We start from the raw sequence: 25887 nt of genomic DNA, 5'->3' as shown, positions 1-25887 counted from the left end.
GTGCAACCATCAATCAATTGTTAATGGCTAAGATAAGACACCACTTCAACAAAACCACAAAAATCAGAAACATTCCCCTAGTCAGAGCGCACAGAATTCAGACGTGGGGTATCATCAAACGAACACAGCTGAGGATAACATCACGCCATCCGCCATCATTAATTCCATCTACATAGAAGCACTCACTCCTGACCTCAACATGTCCGGTAGATCTGGAGTGCAAGCCATCATGTTTCTGCAAACTGCACACGTTGGCCCACATGCTGCCCTTTATAAAGCAAAAATAAAATAAATTGACCAATTTCGATAACAGGGCTAATGCCTTTGATTACATTTTCTGATTTAACAAATTGTTTTACATCCTCAGATTCTTCAGCAATAATAAACCACAGGAAAAAAATCATAGCTAACCTGAGATTTCAAACAGACATTCCAGGTTTTTACAGGGACCAGGTCAACAAAGGCCAAAAAGCTATTTCTAAGTTTAAAAATACGTGTCATGCAGGGAAAACGTGACACAGCAATTACAGCATCTGGTGCCTTCTAATGGTATTAGCTGTGTTATCATTAATTTAAAAAGGCAGGCTTTATTTAAAATCTGTGAGCAAATGCAGCTCGACAGCAACGCCCTGAAAAAGCTCAGTGCCTGAGGAATAATGTCCCATCTGCCCCTCCCACTTGACAGTCCTGATTCCACAAATTCGTCGTAGCCCAAGATAACTTGCAGGTTCTGCGCTTTGGTAGTCCAAAAAGTGCTCTTAGTCTTCGATTCACAACTATCCTTCTCAGACACGAGGAGTTTATTTGGTTAGGTTGGTAGTGATAGTAAGTTGCCATTCTCAGAAAATATTTGCATTTATCTAGCTCGGGCTGTGTTAAAAAATAGTTTCAAAGTTGATTAGCATGTTCTCTTGGACACTCAGGTATAAATGGCTTTTCTCTGCATGAACATATAGAAGAAACGCCCACCCATCTGCATAGGGACATCTGAACGCGTCAGAGTTATACATAGAATGGAATGGTTAACATTCCTTTAGTGTGGACTTTGCTACACAGTAGAGGAAAGGAGGTCTGCCCTGCAGTGACTTTAACCTCTCCGTTAGGCAGGAAAGGCACAACCAATGTGAGTGCAGAGTGTAATGAACGTGTTTTTATCCTTTCCCATAAGGACTTGCGAATAAAGTTTTACAAACACAGCTGAAAAGTCGAATAAGAGCACAAAAAAATATTCTTTTAATCAGATGTTTATGTGTATTGTTTGTTACTGCTGCCAAGCAAGTCCACTGTGTAATGGATGGAAGGTTGTCTGCAGAGCATCCAGAATATGGATAGAGTATGCAAGTCTGTAATGAGAACCAAAAGCGGTCCTGGCAAATATTTTCATATAAGCCCTTCTTCCTTCCTTTTTTCCCCTCCTGTTTTCTTGCATCCCTTTCCAGCCATCCATTCATTCTCTGTTAGCTTTCTCTTACTTCTCCCTATAATCTCTTTCTCCTCTTTCCCTTATGTCTATCTCTCTTCTCCCTTCACTATCTCGCTCTCTCTACTTATACCTGTGTTGTGTCTGCTGTATTAACCCCCATGGAACTGTAAGAACAAGCTACTTACCTTTGGTAACATTTTATGTGGTAGAGACTCTATTTAACCACACATTCCTCACCTCAGAATATTCCATGGGCATCCAACCGGATTCAGAAAAGCATGAGCAGTACCACTGGGGTCTGGTAGGTGGTATCGATCCTCTCTGCATCTGCCGCATTAAAAGTAATATGAGCAGAGATATAGATCTAGGTGCCACCCCCAGGGGCTGACCTACACCAAAAAAGGGGGAGGCCCGGTAACCCCACTGTATCTGGGCCAAAAACACAAAACACCTTAATGAATATACAGAGGGGATAAATCTTATAAAGAAATATATCTCTCAAATGAAAACGTCAATTAGTCATTGAGGACAATTAATGTCAGATATTATTCCTATTTATTTTAGTGTTTTGTGTCTCCCTGTTTCACTCTAATCAAACGGTGGGTTACAACATAAAACATTACTCAATACATAACTGTATTACTACACAATGTACAGACAGACACATAACAAATTCACAATGTTATAAAATCATACACAGATAAAATTAATTTATATAAATTTTGTAACTCTTAGCACTGGAGTCTTTTGCAAAAAATAAGCTGCTGAACCTTTGTCAGGTAAACAGTCTTATATTCAAGAGGTAATGGGGTTTGGTATCATTTCCTTCGAGGGCATTTCCTCTCAATACTTATACATGATGCCATCTCATTCCATTTATCTTTTGTTCAAGTTTTCAAAAACATTCCTCCAGAAAATAGCCAGGGGCTGACATCAGTTTCTTTTGTTCTACCAGAAGAAGCGTTATCGAAGGTAAGTAACTTGTATTTCTAATAGAGACTTTTAACTGCAGATTCGTCACCTTAGAATGGATACTACCCAAGCAACACCTCCTGGTGATGGGACTGTGAACTTGCTCAGCCCATGAAATCCTGGAGGACTAAACAGAGAAAATGCCCTACCCAACAGACCGGACTGGCCAAACAGAAGTGCTTCATATACGTGTTCAGGGACGCCCATGTAGCAGATTGGCAAATGTCCAGGACAGGTATCGCATGTGTTAGTGCAGCAGTACTGGCCTTGGTCCTGGTGGAGTGGGCCCACCATCCACTGGGAGGCTGCTTTTTAGTTAGTGCATAGCACATTTGAAAGCCAAGTAAGGTCCATCAAGAAATGGTTCTCTTCTGCACTGCCTTGCAGTTTTTCACTCCTGTGAATGTGGAAAAGCGTTGATCGTCCACGCAGTGATTTTTTGATGTGATCAATAAAAAGGACAGAGCTCTTTTTGGATCCAGACAGTGGGGCCTCTCTTCTTCCTTAGAAGGATGGGGGGGACCGAAAAATGTCAGCTATGTGATGTTTCCCCCAAAATGGAACAGGAACCACCTTTGGAAGGAGGCCTTAGCCTGAAGAACCAGTTGCTTCAGGTAGAAGCATGTATATGGATGATTACCTGAAAGAACTTGAAGCTCTCTGACCCTCCTAGCCATGTAATGGCCACTAAAAATTCTGTCCTAAGAGTCAGGAATCTTAGAGGACAGCTATATAGAGGCTCAAATGGGAAGCCCATAAGAAACATTAGGACCAAATTAAGGTTGTATTGGAGTATGATGAAAATGGTAGGAGGGAAAACAAATATGGCAAACCTCTATATAAAAACAAAAGTTGACCTAAACACTAAGGGCTGAACCAGAAAATGCAAAAAAGCAGATATGGCTTAAAGGTAATTTTTAACAGTGCCCTGGGCAAGGCCTTGCCAGGCTGAGAACTGTACAAACAGCAAAACCTTCAACAAGGAGGGCAAAAGTGGATCAACATAATGGGCGGAACATCAAGCTACATATTTGTCCCAAAGGCCCGCATATACAGCTTTTGCTGAGGGATGCATGGCTACCAGAATGACATCAGGAGGCAGGTCAAAGGCATTCAACTTTCACCACTCAGTCTAAAATCATGAAGGTGGAATGTGCATAGGTTCGGGTTGAGGATCCTTCCCTGCTGATGCAACAGATGGCCCTCCCAAAGAGGCAGTCTGATCAGAAGACAGATGCTCATGTTCAGGGGTTGGGCCCAGTCAAGAACTCGGGGCAGGAGCAGTATCGGTAGAAAGGCATGCAGGAGTCCCATGTTCCAGTCTAAACATAATGAGTCTCCAAGCGAGAGCTGTCTTGGTAACTTGAACATGCAGAAGAGCTGACATTTGTGAGTTCTCCGTGGTGGTGTATTGATCTAACAAAGGTTCTTCCCATTCTCGGAAGAGACCATGTGCCACCTCCTGGAGTAGATGCCATTTGTGATCCACAAAGCATTTGTTGCTCAGTTTGTTTGTCATGGTGTCCAGAGATCCCACCGGTTGCTGCATGACCAGCAAGATGTCCTGTCACTCTAGCCTAGTCGCCCCTGAGACCGAAAACCCTGTTTGTTGCAACACCAAATGGTGATAGTGTTGTCTGTTAAAACCTGGAGTAAGGCTTTCAAAGCCAAGCGAATCACCCTCCGCACTAGAAGACTGATTTGGAGCCTGGACTCCGCCTGGAACCAGAGTTCTCTGATCTTTACCTCTCCCAAGTGGCCGCCACAACCCAGAAGTGATGCATCGAATACAACTGTCAGTTGAGGGTGGGGAAGGGAAGGGAGGGGGGGGTTCCACCTTTCCAACGGTGGTTTGTTAGCCACCATTGCAGATCTTTTGCAGTCTCCTTCAAAATCTGGACCAAGTCGGAGAGATTCCCCTGATGCAGGGCTCATTGGGACTTCAGGTCCTACTACAGAACCGCATGTGTCATTGGACATGCTTCATTATCAGGATGCAGGAGGACATCAAAACCCCAGCCTCAGAGTCAGTCTGACCGAAATCCAGGCCAGAGGTGGAAATATCAGGATCCTAGCCTGAATGTCCTGGACTCTCCTTCTGGACATTCCCACACCAACCCACACCACATGGGATTCTCTATCCAGAGGACCGGTGGGGAATGTGCTGGGATGAAGTTTGGTGGTCTTGGGTGCTGGGTGAGAAAAGCTGGGTCCACAGGACTGGGGTAGTGGCGACAGGCAATTATCCTGTGCACTGGAACATCTTTGTGGATTTGGCTTAAGTCTCCAGGAAAGTATTAGTGAAGGCTTCATTGAGGGAAAACAGCTGGTCCATAGGGGACAGCCCTGGCTGAGGCACCTCTGTTAAGACATTATTTTTATCCTGCGTGGAGGGAAGCTGCAGGTCTAGGATGCTCGCCCCGCCTCCCTCACCACTTTAGTGAAGGATACATCTTCCTCCATGGTAGTCCCAGAAACAAGAGCAGGCTAGCATCTAGAGACGTGCCCAATCCACTGCTATCACTCAGCTCCCCATACCGATTGTCGTCTTGGTAGGGTAGGCCAACTTGTCAGAGGGGTGAAATAATTGATAGGCTTCATCATCATTGACCCCCACAAAGTCCAATTCTGTACTAGGCCTGCCAAAGACCAGTGACAGAGTGTCTGAGCAGGGCAGTTGACATGGTCCGAAGGGTTCCTGGGTCGATGTTGAGTCATTTGGGAGGCAGATAGGACAATGGGGTCTACATCATCAGGTGGCACAGGCGAAATCGGGTGTGGCATCAAGGTGGCACACTATGGTGTAGGCCTTAGTACCAGAGTCGGTCCAGATCCCGAGGAGGATCCAGAGGGCCCAGTTGATGTTGGAAGCAGGCTCACGAGCGGTACAGCAGCTTGAGTGCCTCTTGGGTCCATGGGGCCCAAAGGTGCACCAGGGCCCCAAAACTGGATTGCATGGCCACGTAAAGCTCCTTAAGTTGGGAAGGGGTCACTCTGGCTCTCGGGAAATCAGTGAGGTAAGGAGCTATTCCGCGTCCAATGGAAGACTGCAGAAGTGGGGCCTAGAATTACGAAACTGAGGGAGAAAAGGGGAAGTACACATGTACTTCTTCTTCTGCTTCTTTAACTTACCCGACTTCTGAGGAGGATGATGTGGACTTTGAAAATGGCTGATCGTGAGATCGACTCTGTGACTGGGTCTTAGGTGTTCTGCAGGATCGGAAAAGATTTCTTACCTACTTGCACCACACCTCTAGTAGCTTAATTACTTTCTCGTGAGTTTCCTTCAGTGCATCAACCAACAGTTGGCACAGGCACTGGAGTCATGGTATGACATCAGGCACCAGAGGCAGACCAAGTGGTGATCACAAACAGATATCTGTCTGTGACACTCCCCACAAGGCTTAAAACCTGTGGGTTTGTTAGGGTGTCCAGAGCACACTGGGAGCAAGCTGCTCAAAAAGAGTTGGCAAAAAGCCGAAAATGGTGGTCAAAAAGAGACTGAGGTAACTCTCTGGTCAACACTGTTTGCAAAGAAAGAAAGGAACAGATGTCAGTGTGCTGGGGTGGTGCCTATTTAGGCACCTCACACATCATTTCTAACGTTGATGACACCAATCCTTTCTACACCACCTACTGGCACGTAGAGGTACTGCTCAAGATTTTCTGGATCCGTTCTTATCCCTGAGGATTATTCTATGGTGAGGAATTTGTGGTTAGAGGTTTCCATCAGAAAGAGTGACTGAACACAGGGATAATGTTATCATGACCAACATATCTGCTCTAGAGAGAGGCTAAGGAAGAGCATTTTGCTCAGCACTATAATATATTTTATAGCTTCACATATTTTATTTCTCCTTTGACCACGCAAATGAAGGCAGACATTCTTCAATGTCACTGTTGAAAAAATGTTGGATAGCTGCATTTCATTCTACTAACTTCCTACCTGTAGTGGTCAACCTTAATATGGCTACCAATTTTGAGTAGCTTGTACCATTACCTTTCTACTTTCATGGCACATTTTGTGAAGAAGGTTGGATCACTATTCAACCAGTTGTTATCATTTTTGATGGGGTTTAGTGCTTGTTGTTACTCAACTCAGTTCACCTAGCACTTTCTAGATCTCATTTGTATCAGCTGTAGCTCAATATCCTTTAAAGGTACCATACACTTTTATGGGAATTTCTTTAATCTTGAAAGTATTCTCTCATTTTTATCCCTTTATAACTTTGCACCCTTTTGACAAATGTGTGTGAAACTTTGCAGATCTGCTGCTCTCATTTACTTTTGTGAGGACTGAAAGTTTCACAGAGTTTGGATAAGGGGGTGCCATGAAAAAAAGGAGGGCTTGAAACCCAATGCATTTTCCATTAATTGTTGTATTTCTAATAGCGCAAACAATTTCAGATGGATTTGTGTTTTAATTTTGCAGTACTACATGTTAGGGGGAACAGATGATTCTGTGGGGGTACTGCAGGTAAGTAGAGTAAGTAAATGTTAAGTTATAAGGTTTCTCAACTTAGTGGTATTTTGTAGAACAATACCACTAAAGGTAGCAACGAAGCCCAAAAAATAAACTAAAGTGAATCTGTAAAGTTTCAGATTTACTATATGAACAACTGCAAGACCCATTTATGGTCACATGCTAATGTAAACCGATAAACAAATAAATGAGGAATAGCATACATCTTAATATACAGAAGTTTTCTTTTCATGCTCCCTGGCTCACAAAATTGGTCCAGCAAGCCAAACAAAAATCATCTTTCTTTTGTATTCCTGTACAACAAAATGAAAAATTGCCCTAGCAGTGAGCCACACAAACTACTATCTGGAGGACATGACAATTGGCCACTAAGTAAAAAGAAATAATCTCAATTGTTATAAGAATAACAATGATTGACTTTTTTATTCACTGTGGCCTTCATACGTATCACAATTCTACTAAAAGTAGCAAGGAAGTCCAAAAATAACCTAGACTGCATATGTAAAGTGTCAGAACTACTACATTAAGAACTAAAAGACATATTTATGGTCACATGATTATGTACACCTGACAGAAATGGGGTCTTTAGTTGGCAGTCAGATTGCCCCCTGCCCAAGCAAGGACCCACACTCTAGTTGGGGTAAAGGAGAAACACACCTGGTTAACCCCCGCTCACCCCCTTGGTAGCTTGACTTGGCTTAACCCAGAGACATGTTGTAAAGTTTTTGTACAAACACACACAATAATACAGTGAAACACTACACAATGAACACCACACAGGTTTAGAAAAATAGTAGATATTTATCTAGCTAAAACAAGACCAAATGCGATAAAAATCCACCACACACAAGTGAAAATATGTCTTTAGCAATTAAAAACACAAAAAGAGTGCCTAGAGGCACAAATGCTGCAATCTGATGTTAAAGTGGCATTGTGATGGAGTTGTTTCCCACAATGCAACGCCACTGGCACCGTTTACTGAGTCAGACGGACCCCCAGGTACAGTACCTTCGTAAAATGTGTGGAAAACAGGCCTGTGCACAGAGTCGGGGAACGAGATGTTGCTGAATCCGATGCGGCGTTGGGACCGGTGATGCCGGCTGAAGGAGCGGAGGCGCACGAAGAGGCATCGGCTCCTTGCTGCGGAGTGGTGGAGGCGAGGGGGCATCAGTTGCGAGGAGTCGGTCTCTGTGCACATCCTGTAAAGTCCGGTGAAGTCACGATTCTGTGGGGCGACCTCACAGGGTCGTGATCTAGTCACAGGGTCACAGGCGCTGGGACGGAGTCCGGTGTCACGAACCTCGCGTGTACGACACTTCAATTCACAAGTTCATGTGGAGGTCAGCGGCTGCAGCGACGTTTGGCCTACACTGGTGGTGCGGTCGCCGTGCCTAGGCGAGGTCCACAGATTCAGGCAGCATTGCAGGCTTCGTAAAGCGGCATCCTTAGCTAAGTTGCATGGAGTTGTCCAGCGTTGTTTCACAGGATTTTCACCAGAAACTCACATCCCGGGGCTCAGGAACTGGAATGGCACCCTGGCAAGCTAGAGTCCACAGCATGCAGACTCAGATACTGGTTGGTGAAGCCTTAGCTGTCCCTGAGGCTTCAAAAACAAGAGTCAAGCTCAGTCCAAGCCCTTGGAGATACCCCTCAAGCAGGAATGCATAACAAAGTCCAGTCTTTGTCCCCTAGCACAGGCAAAAGCTGCAACTGCAGGATAGCTCAACAAAACACAGTCACAGGCAGGGGCAGCGCTTCTCCTCAGCTCTTCTCCTGGCAGAGGATCCTCTGGAATCCTTGAAGTAATCTGAAGTCTGGGGTTTTGTGTGTAATACTTATACCCCTTTCTGCCTTTGAAGTTGCCCAACTTCAAAGAAAAGTCTCTGTTGTTTACAGGATTCTGCCTTGTCCAGGCCTGGCTCCAGACACACACCAGGGGGTTGAAGACTGCTTTGTGTGAGGGCAGGCATAGCCCTTTCAGGTGTAAGTGACCACTCCTCTGTCCATCCTAGCCGAGATGGCCAATCAGGATAAGCAGATTACACCCCAGCACCCTTTGTATCACTGTCTAGTGGAGATGCACAAACAACCAAACTGCCAGTCTGACCCAGACAAGATATCCACAAATAGGCAGAGTCACAGAATGGTTTAAGCAAGAAAATGCCCACTTTCTAAAAGTGGCATTTTCAAACTAGCAATCTAAAAAACGCCTTTACTAAAAAAAAAATTTTTAAATTGTGAGTTCAGAGACCCCAAACACCATATTTTGCATCTGCTCTCAAAGGGAAACTGCATATTTAAAGGCAGTTCCCGTGGTAACCTATGAGAGAGCTAGGCCTTGCAACAGTGAAAACCAAATTTGGCAGTATTTCACTGTTTGGACATGTGAAAAAACACAGGTACATGCTCTACCTTTAACATGCACTGCACCCTGCCCATGGGGCTACCTAGGGCCTAACGTAGTGGTGCCTTACATGTATACAAAGGGAGGGTTTAGGCCTGGCAAGTGGGTACACCTGCCAAGTCAAATTGGCAGGTTAAAAACTGCACACAGACACTGCAGTGGCAGGTCTGAGCCATGGTTACAGGGCTACTCATGTGGGTGGCACAATCAGTTTTGCAGGCCCACTAGTAGCATTTGATTTACAGGCCATGGGCAACTCTAGTGCACTTTACTAGGGACTTACTAACAAATCAAATATGCTAATTATGGAAAAGCCAGTTACACATACAATTTACACATAGGGAGCACTTGCACTTTAGCACTGGTCAGCAGTGGTAAAGTGCCCAGAGTAACAAAAACAGCAAAAACAGAGTCCAACACACAGCAATGACCTGGGAAGTAGAGGCAAGAAGGTAGGGGAGACCACACCAAGGATGCCAGGTCTAACAAAACCAAAAAAACTAATACATAAACACAAAAGATAAAAAGAAAGAAATCATATTAAAGCTGATTGCCGCTCTGTAGTTTTAGTTAGCATTCCCAAAGATGGGAATTCCTCGAATATTAGCTCCCTAATAACTTTCCAACCATTTGACAAATCATCACAAAACTTTCCAGACATATAGCATCTTGTACATTTTGGGACATTGTAAATTGTTGTGGTGATTCATTTAGGGGGAGCAAAGAAAAAAGAAGGTCCCAAAATGCATTTTTCCACCAAAGCATTCACCAATGCATTTTCCATAGACTATGGTCTGTGATGGAGAGTGAAAATGGCTGAATGGATTTACATGAAATTTGGCAGGATTACACATTATGGTGCAGAGATGATACTTTTTGGGTACTGCAGTTAAGTAGGGTAAGTAATAATTAAGTTATAAGGCATTTAATCTTAGTGAGATATGTCACCATGGTATGTTTGAGAAATGTCACAAAATGTTGTGAAACTACCGCAGTACATTGCTGTAAACGTATTTAAAAATATGTAAATATAAATATATTTTCCCACCTAGTACCATTTTAATAAAGTGGTAATAGGAGGGACCTACTATTTACCTGTCTCTAAGGCCCTAACACTGAACACAGCTAAAGTGTTGTAAAAACTATATGGCTGCCTCTTCATTCTCTAAAACACCCAATACCCAATTAATACACTGGCTTGTCATCGCCATGCACCATGGTATACTGCAAAGTTATCAAGGTATACCATGGCCCAAACTGTAAGGCATAGCTGTATTATTGGATTATGGTAACCTTGTGTCACTCATGGTGTTGTATGGGCAAGGCAATACTTAAGTCAGATATACTAAGAAATGCAATGCCACAATTCATGCCCTGCGTTGATTGGTAAATCTGGAGAAACAAAAGGCAGTGCAATTCGCTGTTTTGTATTGCTCTGCACACCACAATCTACATTGCTGCTAAATTTCACATACATCAGTATGCCACGCCACTGTAGACACTTCACTATATGCTATTCTACTGTATGCCACTGCAAACTATGCCTCTACACTGTATGAGGCTCAACTCTACACTTTTACACTGTTCGCAGTGCCACTGTACGCCACTCCAGTCGTCACTCCACTGTATGCCACTCCACTGGATACTACTCTACTATATGCTATTCCACTCTATGCCATTCTACTGTATGCCACTACACTCTACTCTTTTGAACTTTATGCCACTCCAGCCTACCACATTCCACTGTATGCTATTCCACTGTACAACACACTCTTCTACGCCACTCCACTCACAATACCCTCTATGCCAGTCCATTCTATGCTATTATATTGTACGCAACTCCACTCTGTGCTTCTTCAGTGTATGCCACTTCACTATATGCCACTTCGCTATAAACTACTCCAGTGCTATTCCACTTTATGCCATTCCACAGTATGCTACTCCACTCTGTGCTATTCCACTGCATGCCACTCCATAGTATGCTACTCCACTGTTTGCAACTCCAGTGTATGCCACTTCACTCTACGCCACTCCATTTTATGCTATTACATTGGATACTACTCAACTATATGCCATTCTACACCACTTCACTGTACGCTGCTCCACTATATGCTATTCCAGTCTGCACTACTCTACTATACACTATTCCACTCTACGCTATTCCACTGTATGCCACTCCACTATATGCTACTCCGCTCTACGCTAGTCCATTGGACACCACTCCACTATATGCCTTTTTGCTCTACCCCCACTCCACTGTACACTACTCAAGTCAACCCCACTCCACTGTACGCCACTCGACTCTTTGCTATTCTACTCTACTCAATTCCACTCTACTCCACTCTAAACTATTCCACTGTATGGTGGTCCATTCTATACTATTCCACTGTATGCAACTTGAGTTCTTTCCCCCTACTGTATGGTATTCCACTCCACTCCACTGCACTGTACTCCCCTCCCTTGTGTGGTATTACACTGTACTCCATACCACACCACTCTAGTCTTACCCATTTTACTTCATGACAATTGATTATATGCTACTACACTATACGCTATCCCACTTTATGCCACTCCATGCTATTACACTCTACAGTACTCCACTGTAAGCCACTCCTCTGTACAACACTCTAGTCAATGCTACTCAACTCTACACTATTCCACCCTATGCCACTCCATTGTATGCTATTCCACTCTATGCCACTTCAGTGTTCTCTCCTCCAGTCTATGTAACTTCAATCTACCAAACTCTACTACATTCTATGCCACTTTGTTAGTCTCAGCTCCACTCTGCTCTTTCCTCATATGCTCCACTGTCCACATTTGCACTAAACTATGTGCCTGTACACTCTATTGTACTACACAGCACTCCACTCCATGAGACGCAACTCCAATTGATAGGTTTTCTCAACTCTAGCCTATGCCACTTCATTGTCTGCCACCTCACTCTACACTAATCCACTGTACCCCACACCACTCTACTCCACTGTACACCACTCCACTCTACGCTCTTCCACTCCATGCCACTCCACTCTTCTATAATCCAGTGTACAGTATTCCACTGTACAATACATCACAGTATGTTACTCCACTTTATGGTCATCCACTCTACACCACTACAGAGTATGCCACTCCACATCACTACAGAGTATGCCACTCCACACCACTACAGAATATACCACTCCACTCTATGCTACTCCATTGTATGACACTCTCCTCCACTCTATGTAACTCCACTCTATAATAGTCCACCAAACTTCATGGCACTCTGACATTTTACTCCACTCTATTCCCCATACACGTCACTGTCCAACTCTATACTCCACTTTATGACCATACACTCTAATGTACAACACTCTATTCCACTATTCAACACTTTTTTAGACAACACAGCACTACACTCTACTGTGCATGACCCCACTCCAAATGTATAACAGTTCACTACCTAGGCTGGGCAAGTACGCTCCACGCCACTCTATAACACGCCAGTTAACTCTATTGTACTTTACTCCACACTATGGTATACCACTCCACTCCACAAGACGTTTCCCGACTCTTCTCTACAACAATCCACTCTATGCAGCTCCATTGTTTCACACACTACAGTACTCTATGCACCTACACACACTACAACACTCAACTACACTGTGTGCCACTCTTTGACACTTTACTCCTGTCCATACCTGTTCATTCAACTGCACAACACTGTACTATACTCTTATGTCACTGTGTAACACTTGGCTCCACTCTACAATATTCCAGTGCACTACACAACACTGTACGCAACACTTTGTACGCCACTGCACCCTACTTTATTCTACTCTCTTCTGACATAGTACTCCACACTATTCCACTGTAATCCACTCCACGCCACTTAATGCCTTTGCACTTTATAAAACTGCATGTCAATCCACTGTACCACACTCTACATTGTACTATACACTACTCTATTGTACAAAAATGAATTAGACTGTATGCCACTCTACTGTAGTCTGCATCACTTTCCTAAACTGTATGACACCCCACTACAATCTACTGTACAACATGGTACTCGAAATTATGACACTTCACTTGCCTGTATGCTACGCCACTCCACTCTACTGCATTCCACACCACTAAACTCTAGGACATGCCATTCCAATCTATGACACTTTACGCCACTCTACACTACCACACTCCAGTGTTCTCTATTATACTCCACTGTATCACACTTTATTTCACGCTACGCCACTGTATTATACTTTGCTCTACGCCGCTCCACTGTCTGACACTCAAATCCACTGCATGCAGCTCTACAACAATGAGCTACACACTATGTCACTCTACGCCACTGTATGACTCTCGACGACATGCCACTCAACTTCTCTCTACTATACGCTGTTTCACTATATGACATGGCACTCCACTCGATGACACCTTCCTCCATTGTACTCTACGACATTTAACTTGAAGAAACACCACTCTATGACACTCTACTTCACCCTACGCCACTTTAAAACACTCTACTCCACTCTATGACAGTCTACAACACCCTTCTCTACTGTTTGACAAGCCATTCCAATGTACAGCTCACTGCTCCAATCTATGATACTTGACTCCACTATACGAGACATCATGCCACTACACTATATAACACTTTACTACACTATACAATACCATACTACACTCTATCCGATTCCCATCAACAGTACTAAGGTCTAAGACAAAAGACTTTCCAACACTCTATTTGCCACTACACTCTACAACACTCAGTTACACTCTATGCCACTCTACAACACTCTACTTGATCACACTGAAGTACACCACACTCCATTTCATGACACTCCAGTCAATGACACTCCACTGTACAGCACTCAGCTCTACTACTCAACATGCCACTACACTGCACAACATGCGGCTCCAATCTATAATAATCCATAATACGACACACCACACCACTCCACTGTATAATACATTACTCCACTGTACGCTATGTTGCTCCATTCCACTCTATTCTACTCTACAATAGTCCACTTTATGACACTAGACTTTATGACACCCTCCTTCACTGTACTGTACTACACTACACTTTATGGCACTTCAATCGATGGTACATCACACTGTAATTTGAAATACTTTCTTAAAAAATAAAAACAATTAACATACAAAGTTTAAAGATAATTTATAGTTAGAAATACCTTATGTATTCTTTCTATGCAAACCCAACTTAAAATACACAAATATTTAAAATTGTAAAGTTATAATTATAACTTCAATTTGTAATTTACACACCACTATCAAATTACTATTTGTGCACCTCTGAACAGTCTTGTTTCCTCACTCGCCACTCTACATTAACTATAAGTCATGCCTTTTACGTGGTAGAGTGGCAAGTTATAGTTAGTATTGCCTGGTTAGCGAGCTGAAAAGGGTGTGTAATGCTGTCTGCTACATATAATCATTTGAAAGCTGTGGATAAAAAATGAAAGTTATAACTATAACTTTAGAATTTTTCAAATCTGTGTAGTTTAAACTTGATTGCATAGAGAAACTAAAATATCCTACCTAATTTACTAACTTTTAACATTTGTTTTTCATCAAAGGCAGTGATTTAATTTATTTTAAATACATTCATATGCACATCAAAACCTTATAAACAATCAAATATTTGATTCTTACATATACTTTACATTCTAATTCAAATGCAGCACCTCCTCACATACTGCAATCACTCAATTCTTTTCAGACATGTTATATGCTTAGTGGTAATGGATTTACCTTTTGCATAAGGATCCAATTTTTCACTTTGCAATAATGACTGCATTTTAGTAGCCTCATTAGTTCTTGCAGCTGTAAATAAAATACTGCCAACAAAAAACATTACACATTAGACAGGGTCATTTAAGGTCATAAACATTAAACAGACAGGAAATTATGTCATGAATTTTGAGACAAAAATATTTTAAGTCAAAAGGCAGGTGCTGCTTGAATGCAAACGATTTCCCTAATAATATTTTTCTTGCATGTATCTTCAGAACTTCTTGCTGAAGGGAAAGCATGCCCTTCTCTGAAGACAAAGAGTTCCATTTAAAGGTAATATGATATAAATTGACATGCATTTGAAAATCTTCACTTAACATACAATCTGTTGTACATTTCTACCAAACTAAAATAACCAATCCTGGAGTGTGAAATCAATCATATTTGAAGCTTCCATGTTATACACATCCTAAATACACTATGGGCCTCATAATGAGACTGACGGGCCGACCGCTGGCCCACCATCCCCGAGGAGAGGAGACCACTGCTCAACTGGCGGTCTCCCTCTGGCCTCATTATAATGTTTCCCCTGGGCTAACCAGAGGAAACCTCCATATTTGGAGGTTTCTGGCGGTCATCCAGGCGGAAACAGTGTGGCAGCTTTGGCCTCAGATCCACATGGAGTCAGGGCCAATGCCGTCGCAGAGAGGGTGCGCTCTTTCTACACAGCAGAAAGTGCGCATTCTGAGGTGCTGAGTCACAGCCTTTCCGCCAGCCTTTTTATGGTGGGGACCCAGCCATGAAAAGGCTGGTGAAAAGTGGAGTCGTGACCAGCACGGCGCTGCTGCTTTAAGCACCACCGTGGCTGAGCATGTATCTAACTGCTGTCACCCTGAACTATGTTGCTGATGGTGACGGCGGTTCAACTGCAACCGTGATTCCTGTGGTCTTTAGACCGCCATACTCATAATAAGGCCCCGTTTCTCTAAAACATTCTCATATTATTAAGTCCTTTGGAAAAATTTATTTTCAGTTCAAATCGAAAGAAGGACAAATATTCCTAAATAATGTGAACACTTTTCATATTCAATTTTTTCCAGAGGAGGTGAGGCCTAGTGGGCCAGTTGCTGACTAAGGAACCAGATTTGAGTCCCGGCATCAGCTCAACACCTTCTGATTCTGGGCAAATCACTTAATCTCAAAAAAAAAAAAAACACGAATCAGACCTTGTGTAATGTAATCTGGAGATCGTGTAAAGCACTCCAATGCCCTTGGGCCCAGGTGACACTATATAAAAGGGCAAACAAGAGCTTCTATTGAGAACTGGTTCTGAATCACATGGAGCTTGAACTAAAAAATGCAAGATCTCCAAAATAGCTATTGGGTGCAGAAATAACTCCTGCATAGCTGCCAAGTTTGCAGATTGCTTGAGTGATATTTCTATGGCTTCAGTGTACTTAGGAGCAACATTCTACCATCAAACCTCTTTTATTGTGTGTAAGAGAATTAATGACTTGCATAGTCAATTTGCTCTCCCAGTTGCAGAATGGAAACTCACAGCACTATAAATAGATAAATCATTATCATCCATTTTGAAAATCATGATTAGGTTCTGTCTCTTTCTCTCTCTCTCTCTCTGAAGAGAGAGAGAGAGAGAGAGAGAGAGAGAGAGAGAGAGAGAGAGAGAGAGAGAGAGACAGAGAGAGACTCGCATACAAACACACACACAGATTGCATTAATCCATTGAGGTTTCACAGTGCAGCACTGTAGGAGGGCATTTTCTTGCACTGCTGGCAGGCTCTAGTGGAATTACATCACATTGTCATCGCTACTGCTGGAAGGGCACTGTGGCACCCGTCAGGCAGGCTGGTCAGCGGCACTAAAGTGTGTACTCAGCTGTCAGTATTGGCCTAGTCTACAGAGACCCCACACATGTGAGTGGAGGCAGGAGGGCTGATGAACCCTATACCTTGTTGACTTTTACATCAACAGCACCCAGGCTGGAGAGAAAGAAAGCCATGTAATGCAACTTTTGGAGAAAGCATACTGCCCTGCCTCCACTGCCAGCCAGAATGATCACTTGCAGGAGTGCCACACCGAACACAGGAGTGACGTGGCAGCACCATGTTGGGCAGGTGCAGCAGGCAGAGATGCAAAACACAAACTGCCTGCCTGGACTAATCAATAACCTCTTAAGTGTGGGCATCGTCCAATGGCCGACACTGCCAATGACACATCCTCCCCAGTGCAAGTGATGGCCATTGGCCAACACGAGGGAGAGTTATAAAGACCCGCTGGTGCTCTGCACCTAAGGGAGTCCTTTATCTCTTTTTACATCAGGCTGCTCAGAAAGAGCTTCCCAAGCACCCTGCTCTTCTTTTTATTTTTAATTTACTACAGTGACAATCAGCGTGTGGGGTCACTGATGTCATTGCAGTAAAAGTGAAAGTAAAGCAAGTCGATAGGTTAATTTTACTTTTAATGAATCAGTGTGAAGGGCATATGTCAGCCTCCCCAAGCATACATTCCTTTGGGAGAGGTTTTGGTGGAAAGGGTAGAATATTCCACTTTCCAAAGGTACCTCAGACCAGTGGATCCCTGCTTGGGGATCACCTCCAGAGAGGGAATCGCAAGAATGGATCCACCCACTAATCACTAGGAAATCGGAGGAGCGGCCCCTTCAGCAAGAGCTTGTGCAATCCATAGTAAATACTATATTTCAGTCTTTCTGACCCCCTATCTGGGGGGGCTGATGAGGCAATTAACCCAGATCCGCCCCTCCCTGGGCCACAAAGCCCACTAGACAGCATAGATATTTTTAAATAAAATATAGGAGTGGGGGCTGCCCATCATGAGCATGGCCATGCCTCCACCTTTAGGAAATGTGGCAACGGTCTTTCTGCCCTCCCAGGGAGTAAATGGGGTAATTACCCAATCTGCCCAGTAGGGGGCAGAAAGTCCACTAGAAGCCAGGGAAAGGTTATTTAAAAAATATAGTGGTAGGGGTAGCCCACCATTGACATGGCTATGCCCCCACCTCAAACAAATAGGGCAACTGTCTTTTTGCCCCTCCTGGGGAAGCTGGTGGTGTAATTACCCCAATCTGCCCCCCTGGGCGACAGAACACCCACTAGACTCAAGGGATTTTTCTAATGTAGAGGTGGGGGCTGCCCAGCATGTAAATGGGGCAACAACCTTTCTGCCCCCTACGGAGCACCTAGGGTCATTTACCCCGATCTGCCCCTAGAGGGGGACAGAAAGTCCGCTAGGTGCTATGAAATATTTTTTTAATTAACAAATATAGGGGTGGGGGCTGCCCACAATGGGCATGGCTATGCTCCTAACCCAACTAAATGGGACAACAGTCTTTCTGCCCCCCAGGCAGGGGCTCCCATGACCTTGGCTTGATCTATTCCTGACACAGGCAATAGGCCCCGCCACATAACTGGCGCAAGTGAGGTAACACTGGGTAGTAACAATTTTATGTATTCCAGCAGATTCCTTAAGTTTCCATCAGAGAAATGTAAGGAAAATACATTCTTTTAGGTGAGGTTTGAGGTTTATAGGGCACTATGGGTAAGAATACCTTGTGTGATCCACGCAAGGCACACCCACCTGGATTCCTCTAGTCGTCTAGCTTTCAAAAAATGTGCAGATTTGCTAGGTTTCTCTTGGTGCCACTTGAGCTAGGGCCCAAAATCTACACAGATCCACAATGGAAGAATAGAGTAAGTTTTCACTGGAAATATTTGATGTGTCCATGTTGTGTTTTGGGCCATTTCCTGTTGCGGACACTATGCCTACCCACACAAGTGAGGTATCATTTTTATCTGAAGACTTATAGGAATGCTTGGTGAAAGCAAGTTTGTGGATCCCTTACGAATTACAGAACTTTCCGACACAGAAATGTGAGGAAATTGGTTTTAGTCAAAGTTTGACGGGATTCTGGACAAAACAACCTGGTGAGAGCTGTACAAGTCACTCCCATTCTGGATTCCACTCCCTGTCTAATTTTCAGAAATATATACAGGTTTTCTTGGTTTCCCTAAGTGCCGTATGTGCTAGATGCAAAATCCACAGCTACTCGCTTTGCCAAAAACAAGTCAGGTTTGAGTAGAAATATGTGATGTATCCATGTTGTCTTTTGGGCCGTTTCACGTCGTGGACATTAAGCCTACCCACACAAGTGAGGTACCATTTTTATCAGAAGACTTACGGAAATGCTGGGAGGAAAAAAATTGCATCTCCCTGCAGATTCTGGAACCTTCCATCACATAAATGTTAGGAAATTGTGTGTTTTTAGTCAAAGTGTGATGATGCCTGCAAGGAATTCTGGGCGAAACAAACTGGTGAGAACCACACAAGTCACCCCTTCATGGATTCCCCTAAATGTACAGGTTTGCTAGGTTTCCCTAGGTGGCGGCTGAGCTAGGACCTAAATTCCACAGCCACCCACTTTGCAGAAAAAGATCATATTTCAGTGGAAAATGTGATGTGTCCACATTGTGTTTTGAGCCATTTCCTGTCACAGGCACTAGGACTACCCACACAAGTGAGGTACCATTTTTTATCGGAGACATGTGGGAGCAATGAATAGTAGAATATTTGTTATTACCAATAGGATTTTGCTTCATTTGTGCCTTGCACATATAAGACAGTGTGTAAAAAAGAAGGAATTTTGAAACATACCCACTAAATCATATGCTTGTACGGGTACTTACAAACTTAGAGATGTACAAACAACCACTGCTCCTAAACTCCATATCTTAGGGCCATTTCAGAAATACATAGGTTTACCTGATAATCATTTTTCACTCTACATATTTCACCATATGGATCGGTCTATGGCAGCACACAGTGAAAAACTATTGTATGGTGCAGCTCAGTTGTTGGCTCTGCATACCTCGGGTACTGAGAAAAGCTAAAACCCTATATATCCCATCTACCAAAAGTCTCTACCAAACATAATGGGAGATTGCTTTTGTAAATCTGCCATTGACAAAAAGTTACAGATGAAAACATTGTCACTATTGGTTGTTTTCTTCTACTCGTTTTCAATATTTCTTTAGTTGAAAAATGAGTTTCTTTGAATAGCCTTTTAAGGGCTCTACACAAATAAGACCCTTGCTGAATCCGGAATTTTGTCTAGTTTTCAAAAATATATAGCTTTTCTGGATCACCAATGGGCTTCTCACTAGTTCCCACCACAACCTGGAAGTAGGTTGAAAGGGAGTGTGGTGAAGGCCGAGCAGTTCAGGGGTTAAGCATTATGTGCTGGAAAGCAAAAAAACACCAGTGGGGCTGTGTTAAGGATCCTCTTCTTTTCACTTAGACTGACACTAGATCCACGTGGCTCAGAAATGCAGGGCCAATTATTAATTTACTGAAATTGTGCTGCTAGAGCAATTTACTGGTTGACGTATTGTTACTAGCCCAGAAAAGCTCTCCCCTCCCTACCCACCTGAGTCAATAAGGAAGTGATAATTGTGGCACAGAAAGTTGTAGCGCCCTCTCTGCCTTATATGAATGCAGCAACAAACACTAATGATGGACAGAATACGGAACCAATCAAACATTCACCCCCAGTCACAGATCTGGGTTTAATCCACCAATTATTTTGCTCACCACGCCACTCCAGTTTGGACCCTGCCATATGCAAATTAGTCTTGACCCTGTTCCCCATTGGAACAGTCCAGCTCGAGCTGTCCTTCCTAGACCGGAAACAAGAGTTTGCTTATATGAATGCAGAGCCTAGTCCCACATCATAATGTTTGTCCCAGATGCTATAAAAAGCGTGACTAATGTATTTTAGGGTGGTGATGTAGACACCAGCACTAAAATGCATTAATCTAACCCTAAATGCGTGCTGGGTGGCAGGCAGAGCTGCTCCAGACAATTATAATTACCAGGAGGCAGTGGCACATTGGCGTAATGCAAAGAGATGGGATCCCCTGCAGATTTCAAAGGTGAGAGAGAGCCTGATTAGACTATATCTCACAAATATTAATTGGACTTGTTGGGATAGGAAGGGTTGGAACACCCTTTGGCCCACAGGGAGTGCAGGGGCCTGCGTTTCGGTCCCAGCTGGATGTGGTGTTTATCGGCTGTGGCATTAGCGTATATGTCCGCTTTCTGCTACTGAGAAAGAGAATAATGCAAAAATTTGCAGTGTCTTATTCACTTCTATTTAGAGAATACAGAATTTACACTCATTTTCTTTTACAAAGGGTAGCAAGTTTTTAAGGCCGAAATTAGTGCGTGGAATAAGTGCAATATATTCCTGATTCTTGTACGCACTCCTGTTTGCGCTTTTGACTCAGAAGTACTGCAGCCCTCGGCCGAATTCCTACATTTTCAATTCCTGAACCACTTAGCCACACATAGATAGGCTCGGGCACCTACAACAAACAACAAAAAAAAATACAAACTGGGACAACACACGAAAGATACAAAGGCCCTCATTTCAACATTGGCGGGCGCCAAGTTGAAACCGCTGCGCGGCCGCCAATGCGGCCGCACTCCCGCGGTGACTATTTGGACCCAGCGGGGATTCCGGCCGCAACACGGGAGCTGGCTCCAAATGGAGCCGGCGGTGTTGCGGCTGTGCGACGGGTGCAGTTGCACCCGTCGCGCTTTTCACTGTCTGCTATGCAGACAGTGAAATGCTCCATGGGGCCGTGGCAGGGGGCCCCGGGACTCCCCTTTCCGCCAACCTTTTCATGGCAGTTCAAAACGCCATGAAAAGGCTGGTGGGAGGGGGACTCGTAATCCCCTGGGCAAAACCGCCAGTCCCGGCGGTGTGACCGCGGCGCTTCCTCCGTGGTCGTAATGCCCAAGTTTGTACCGCCAGCCTGTTGGCAGTACAAACTCCAAAACAGCCCTGGCGGTCTTTGACCACCAGTTTTGTAATGAGGGCCAAAATGTTGCTTTTTTCTGAACAAAACAAACAAAGAGCTAAAACACCGCACAAATGCACATAGCGAACATGGTGGGGCATACCTAAGAAGTACAAGTCTCACAACTGAGACATTTCACGATTCTATAAATACAAAACAGACAACAAAATGGCTTGCACTTACGATCCACAAATCCTATGGTACAGCTATTAACATTAATCCAAAGCATATAGAGAACATGCGAAAAGCTGTCAGTCTTATAGAAATACACCACAACGCACATTACACCTCATTTAGGGATCGCCAAGGGTTGCAGCTGCGACCCCCAGCTTGCCCCTTGCAACCCCTGGCACTGCCTCTGCGACCCCTGGCGTCAGAGGTGGCAAAATCAGTGCCAGATACTCAGGGGCAGCTCGCACTTATGAACGTTGCTGGGGGTTCCACTTCTTTGCTTTCAATCAGTCTTTTTTTATTACACTAATACTGAATAATATGTTATTAGTGTAATAAAAAAATGGAGTACAGTTAGCTGGAATATGACTCCCCTTGGTAGCTGAGGTAAGTAAAAAACACTTTTAAATTAATGTTGTGTGCAGGCTTGCGGGTGAGAGTGTGCTTATGCAAAAGAGTGTGTATGAGCAGTGGCGGCTTGTGGGAGGGAAAAGGGCAGCGGGGGATGGTGGAGAAAAAAAATAAAATTAAAAAACTTACCTTAATTAGATGACGCGCTGCTCTGCTCCTCCATCCTCGAGTCAACTGCAGGCCCAGCCTGCCCTGCAGCCAATCCTGATGCTGCTCAAAGCACCATTAGGATTGGCTGGGAGCGCCCAGCCAGGGTGCTCCCAGGCAGACTGGGAGCCTGTGCATGCTCTCCCCATCCCGGCAACACAGTGAGAGAGCACACTGGGCATGTGTGTTTGGACGGCCCAAGACGGCCGGCCAAACACACATGTGCTATGAGAGGAGTGCACAGTGCACTCTCCTCAGTGCTAGTCACAGTCCGTGACCCCATCCCTTTTAATACAAAATGATTAAAAAACAAATTATGTTTATTATCGTTTTGAATTAAAGGGTTTGCAGCTGCAGCTGCTAGTGAAGTGGGGGGGCGACGCTCCTCCGTCCAAGTGGAGTAGCCACCCCTGTGTATGAATGAATTTGTGTTTGTGTAAGCATGTGTGTGTGTGAGTGAAAGTAAAGATGAAATGACCTGTGATGTCACTTCCTCTACCCCTGTCATTTTGGTGAATTGACGTCTATGCATTGCATGTATGTGAAAACTTTGGAAGAGAAGGAGAGTGCACAGGAAAAGGATCTTCTCAACAAATAACTATGCTCTGGAGCAACATCAGTCAAGAACGCATTCAGATTACCAAGGACACTAAAAACAAAGCTGTGCACCTGTCCTACGTCACACCCCAGAACAATATGCCTCACACTGTGGCCACAGACCCATACACCGATGCATATTATTCTGATATTACAAACAATACACCCAAGACATTATTGTAGCCATTTTCCATGACAATGTAGAGTTAACGGAAAACAATGCATGTACTTAGCAGATTTGAAAGTGTTAGCCCTAGCAGTTCCTGCAGTTTGTCTAAAGTCTCGGATAGTGGATTGGTGTTTTGCCTCTCTGGGATTCCAGGGGAAGTTGGGCTGTAGAGTGACTGTACTTTCGCATCGTCCTTACATTTTCTCTCTATCTTTTTTCATGGTGCCACAATCAGCTGTTTGCAGCAATCACCGCATCGAGGCGTACTCTTTGATGATGTGCCATGCACTGACTGTGTCCTACAGATGTCGTTCAATTCATATGCCTTGTTTAATTATGCTCGTGCCCACTTAAAGGTGTCTGAATTTTTCTTATGTTTTTAATTTTCACAATAACTGTGGCACGGTTGAGGCAGCATTTTTTTTTTTTTACAACTTGTGCTTGTATTATCCTGTGTTTCTGTTTATATTTGTGCACGTTGTTTTCCCAACTTTTCAACTTTTTGTGAGTCAGTCCATTTCATAACAAATGTAGTTAAGTGTATGAACTTATGCTGATTTATGATGTGATATTGGTTAATGTATTTGCATGGGTGTGTTGTTGTTTTATATTTGCCTAGACTTCATTATGTTTTGGTCCTCCTAGTTTGTGGTGCGCTTAATTTGATGCAATTGTGCAATTAAGATTTACAGCAAGGAGATAAGGGCCAGATGTAGCAAAAATTTGCGAGTCGCAAATGGCCCGAATCGCAATTTGCGACCCCGCAAAATCGGAAATGTGATGCAAAAATCCAATTTCCGTAGTGCAAATTGCGATGCGAGCCATTATCGACTCGCAAAAATTGCGACCTGATTTTGTTTCCCGCAAATAGGAAGACACAATTTGCGAGTCACAAACCATATGAAAAAGCCACTCGCAAATAGCGACTAGTTGCAAAAAGCCCATTTTGCACACCCAAATTACCAGTAAGTCAGAGCAGGTGGTAACCAGAACCAAAGTATAAAAGGAGACCCAGAAGGCATCTGGGTTACTCAAAATGGCTGAAATAAATGTGATAGCAAGGAGGAGAGCCCACGCCACACAGCAGAGGAGGAGGAGGAGCCAGAGACCGGAGACGATATACAGAACCATGCAGACACTTTTCCAACAAACTGAGGAGGAGATTTATGACAAATATCGACTGAGCAGTGCAGCAATTTTAGAATTAATTGATCTACTCAATCCGCAGCTTCCACGCCAGACTGGGCGCGGCAGCGCCATCCCCACACATGTGCAAGTGCTATGCTCACTGCACCTCTTGGCCTCGGGTAGCTATCAGGGGGTCATTGCTGTGGCAGGTGGGGTATCCCAAAGTGCACTCTCACGTTTCTTCAGATGTTTCCTAGATGCCATACTCACACACATGTCCAGATACATATACCTACCCAGGAATGAGGCAGAAATTAACAGCACCAAGTTGGAATTCTACAGAATTGCCAACTTCCCACATGTAATAGGGTGTGTAGACGGGACACATATACAAATATGCCCTCCTGCAAATCTGGAATATCTGTTCTGCAGTCGGAGGTGTACCCACTCACTGAACATCCAGGTGGTATGTGACGCCCATTATGTCATCACTGACATGGTAGCCAAAGTTCCAGGGAGTACACATGACTCTTACATTTTCAGGCACAGTGGGATACACCAACGCCTAGAACGTGGGTGTTTGGAGACGGATATCTATTAGGTATTGCTGAAGACACCCTGAAGTCATACACACAGGTCACTGTAGAAACCATCCATGCCCTGCTAATATTGTTCATTTTTGCCAAACAGGTGACAGTGCATATGCGCTACGACCATGGATACTTACACCGTACCTAACACCCAGCAATGAGAATGAGAGGCGATATAACAGTGCACATAGGTGGACCAGAACTGTCATAGAGAGGACCTTTGGACTGTTAAAGGCAAGATTCCGATGCCTCCACAGAAGTGGAGATGCGCTCCAGTATGCCCCAATAACAGCATTCAAGATCGTTGGCGAATGCGCAATACTATACAACATTGCCACCAGACGTGGGCTACATCTCACCCCTGCAGACCCAGATTCGGAGGATGACGAGCAAGAGCTACCACATCGCCAGCCTGGGGATAGAAGCATTGCAAATCAAGGCAGACAGAGACGGGACCACATTGCAAACCAATACTTTGGAAGGTACGTGGCAACAGACACAACGCTCACCAATGTCACACACAAAGAGCCCAGTTGTGTAGTGAATCAACCAAAACATTTTAATAAGTGAACCTAATAACTAAATAACAGAACTGTTGGTAAGGGGCTGCACATGTCCACCCTTAATGAGGACACATTAACTGCATGTGCCTCATGTCCTGCAGTGTTTGTGCCTAACACCTCCTCCTGGTTCGCCCAGCATGGCTTGTGCCAGGTGGGTCAGCAGACCCCTGACGTGCACTGCCACTCCGCAGTACAC

At 44.0% G+C, this 25887-nt stretch overlaps 1 protein-coding gene across 1 annotated transcript in view; it reads right to left on the bottom strand.

Annotated features, from left to right (window-relative positions):
• The window catches only part of LOC138265472 (transient receptor potential cation channel subfamily V member 6-like), a 223294-nt gene that overhangs the window by 167743 nt on the left and 29664 nt on the right, over positions 1 to 25887 (bottom strand). Inside the window, exon 4 of the mRNA XM_069213212.1 lies at positions 15037 to 15122. Coding sequence (XP_069069313.1) covers positions 15037 to 15122 — 86 coding nt within the window. The remainder of the gene's footprint in view (positions 1 to 15036; positions 15123 to 25887) is intronic.

Source organism: Pleurodeles waltl, chromosome 11 (genome assembly GCF_031143425.1).
Source record: "Pleurodeles waltl isolate 20211129_DDA chromosome 11, aPleWal1.hap1.20221129, whole genome shotgun sequence".
In the NCBI taxonomy this organism is placed as follows: Eukaryota; Metazoa; Chordata; class Amphibia; order Caudata; family Salamandridae; genus Pleurodeles; species Pleurodeles waltl.
Note: the sequence above shows the minus strand (reverse complement) of the source record. Positions and strands in the feature narration are given on the sequence as shown.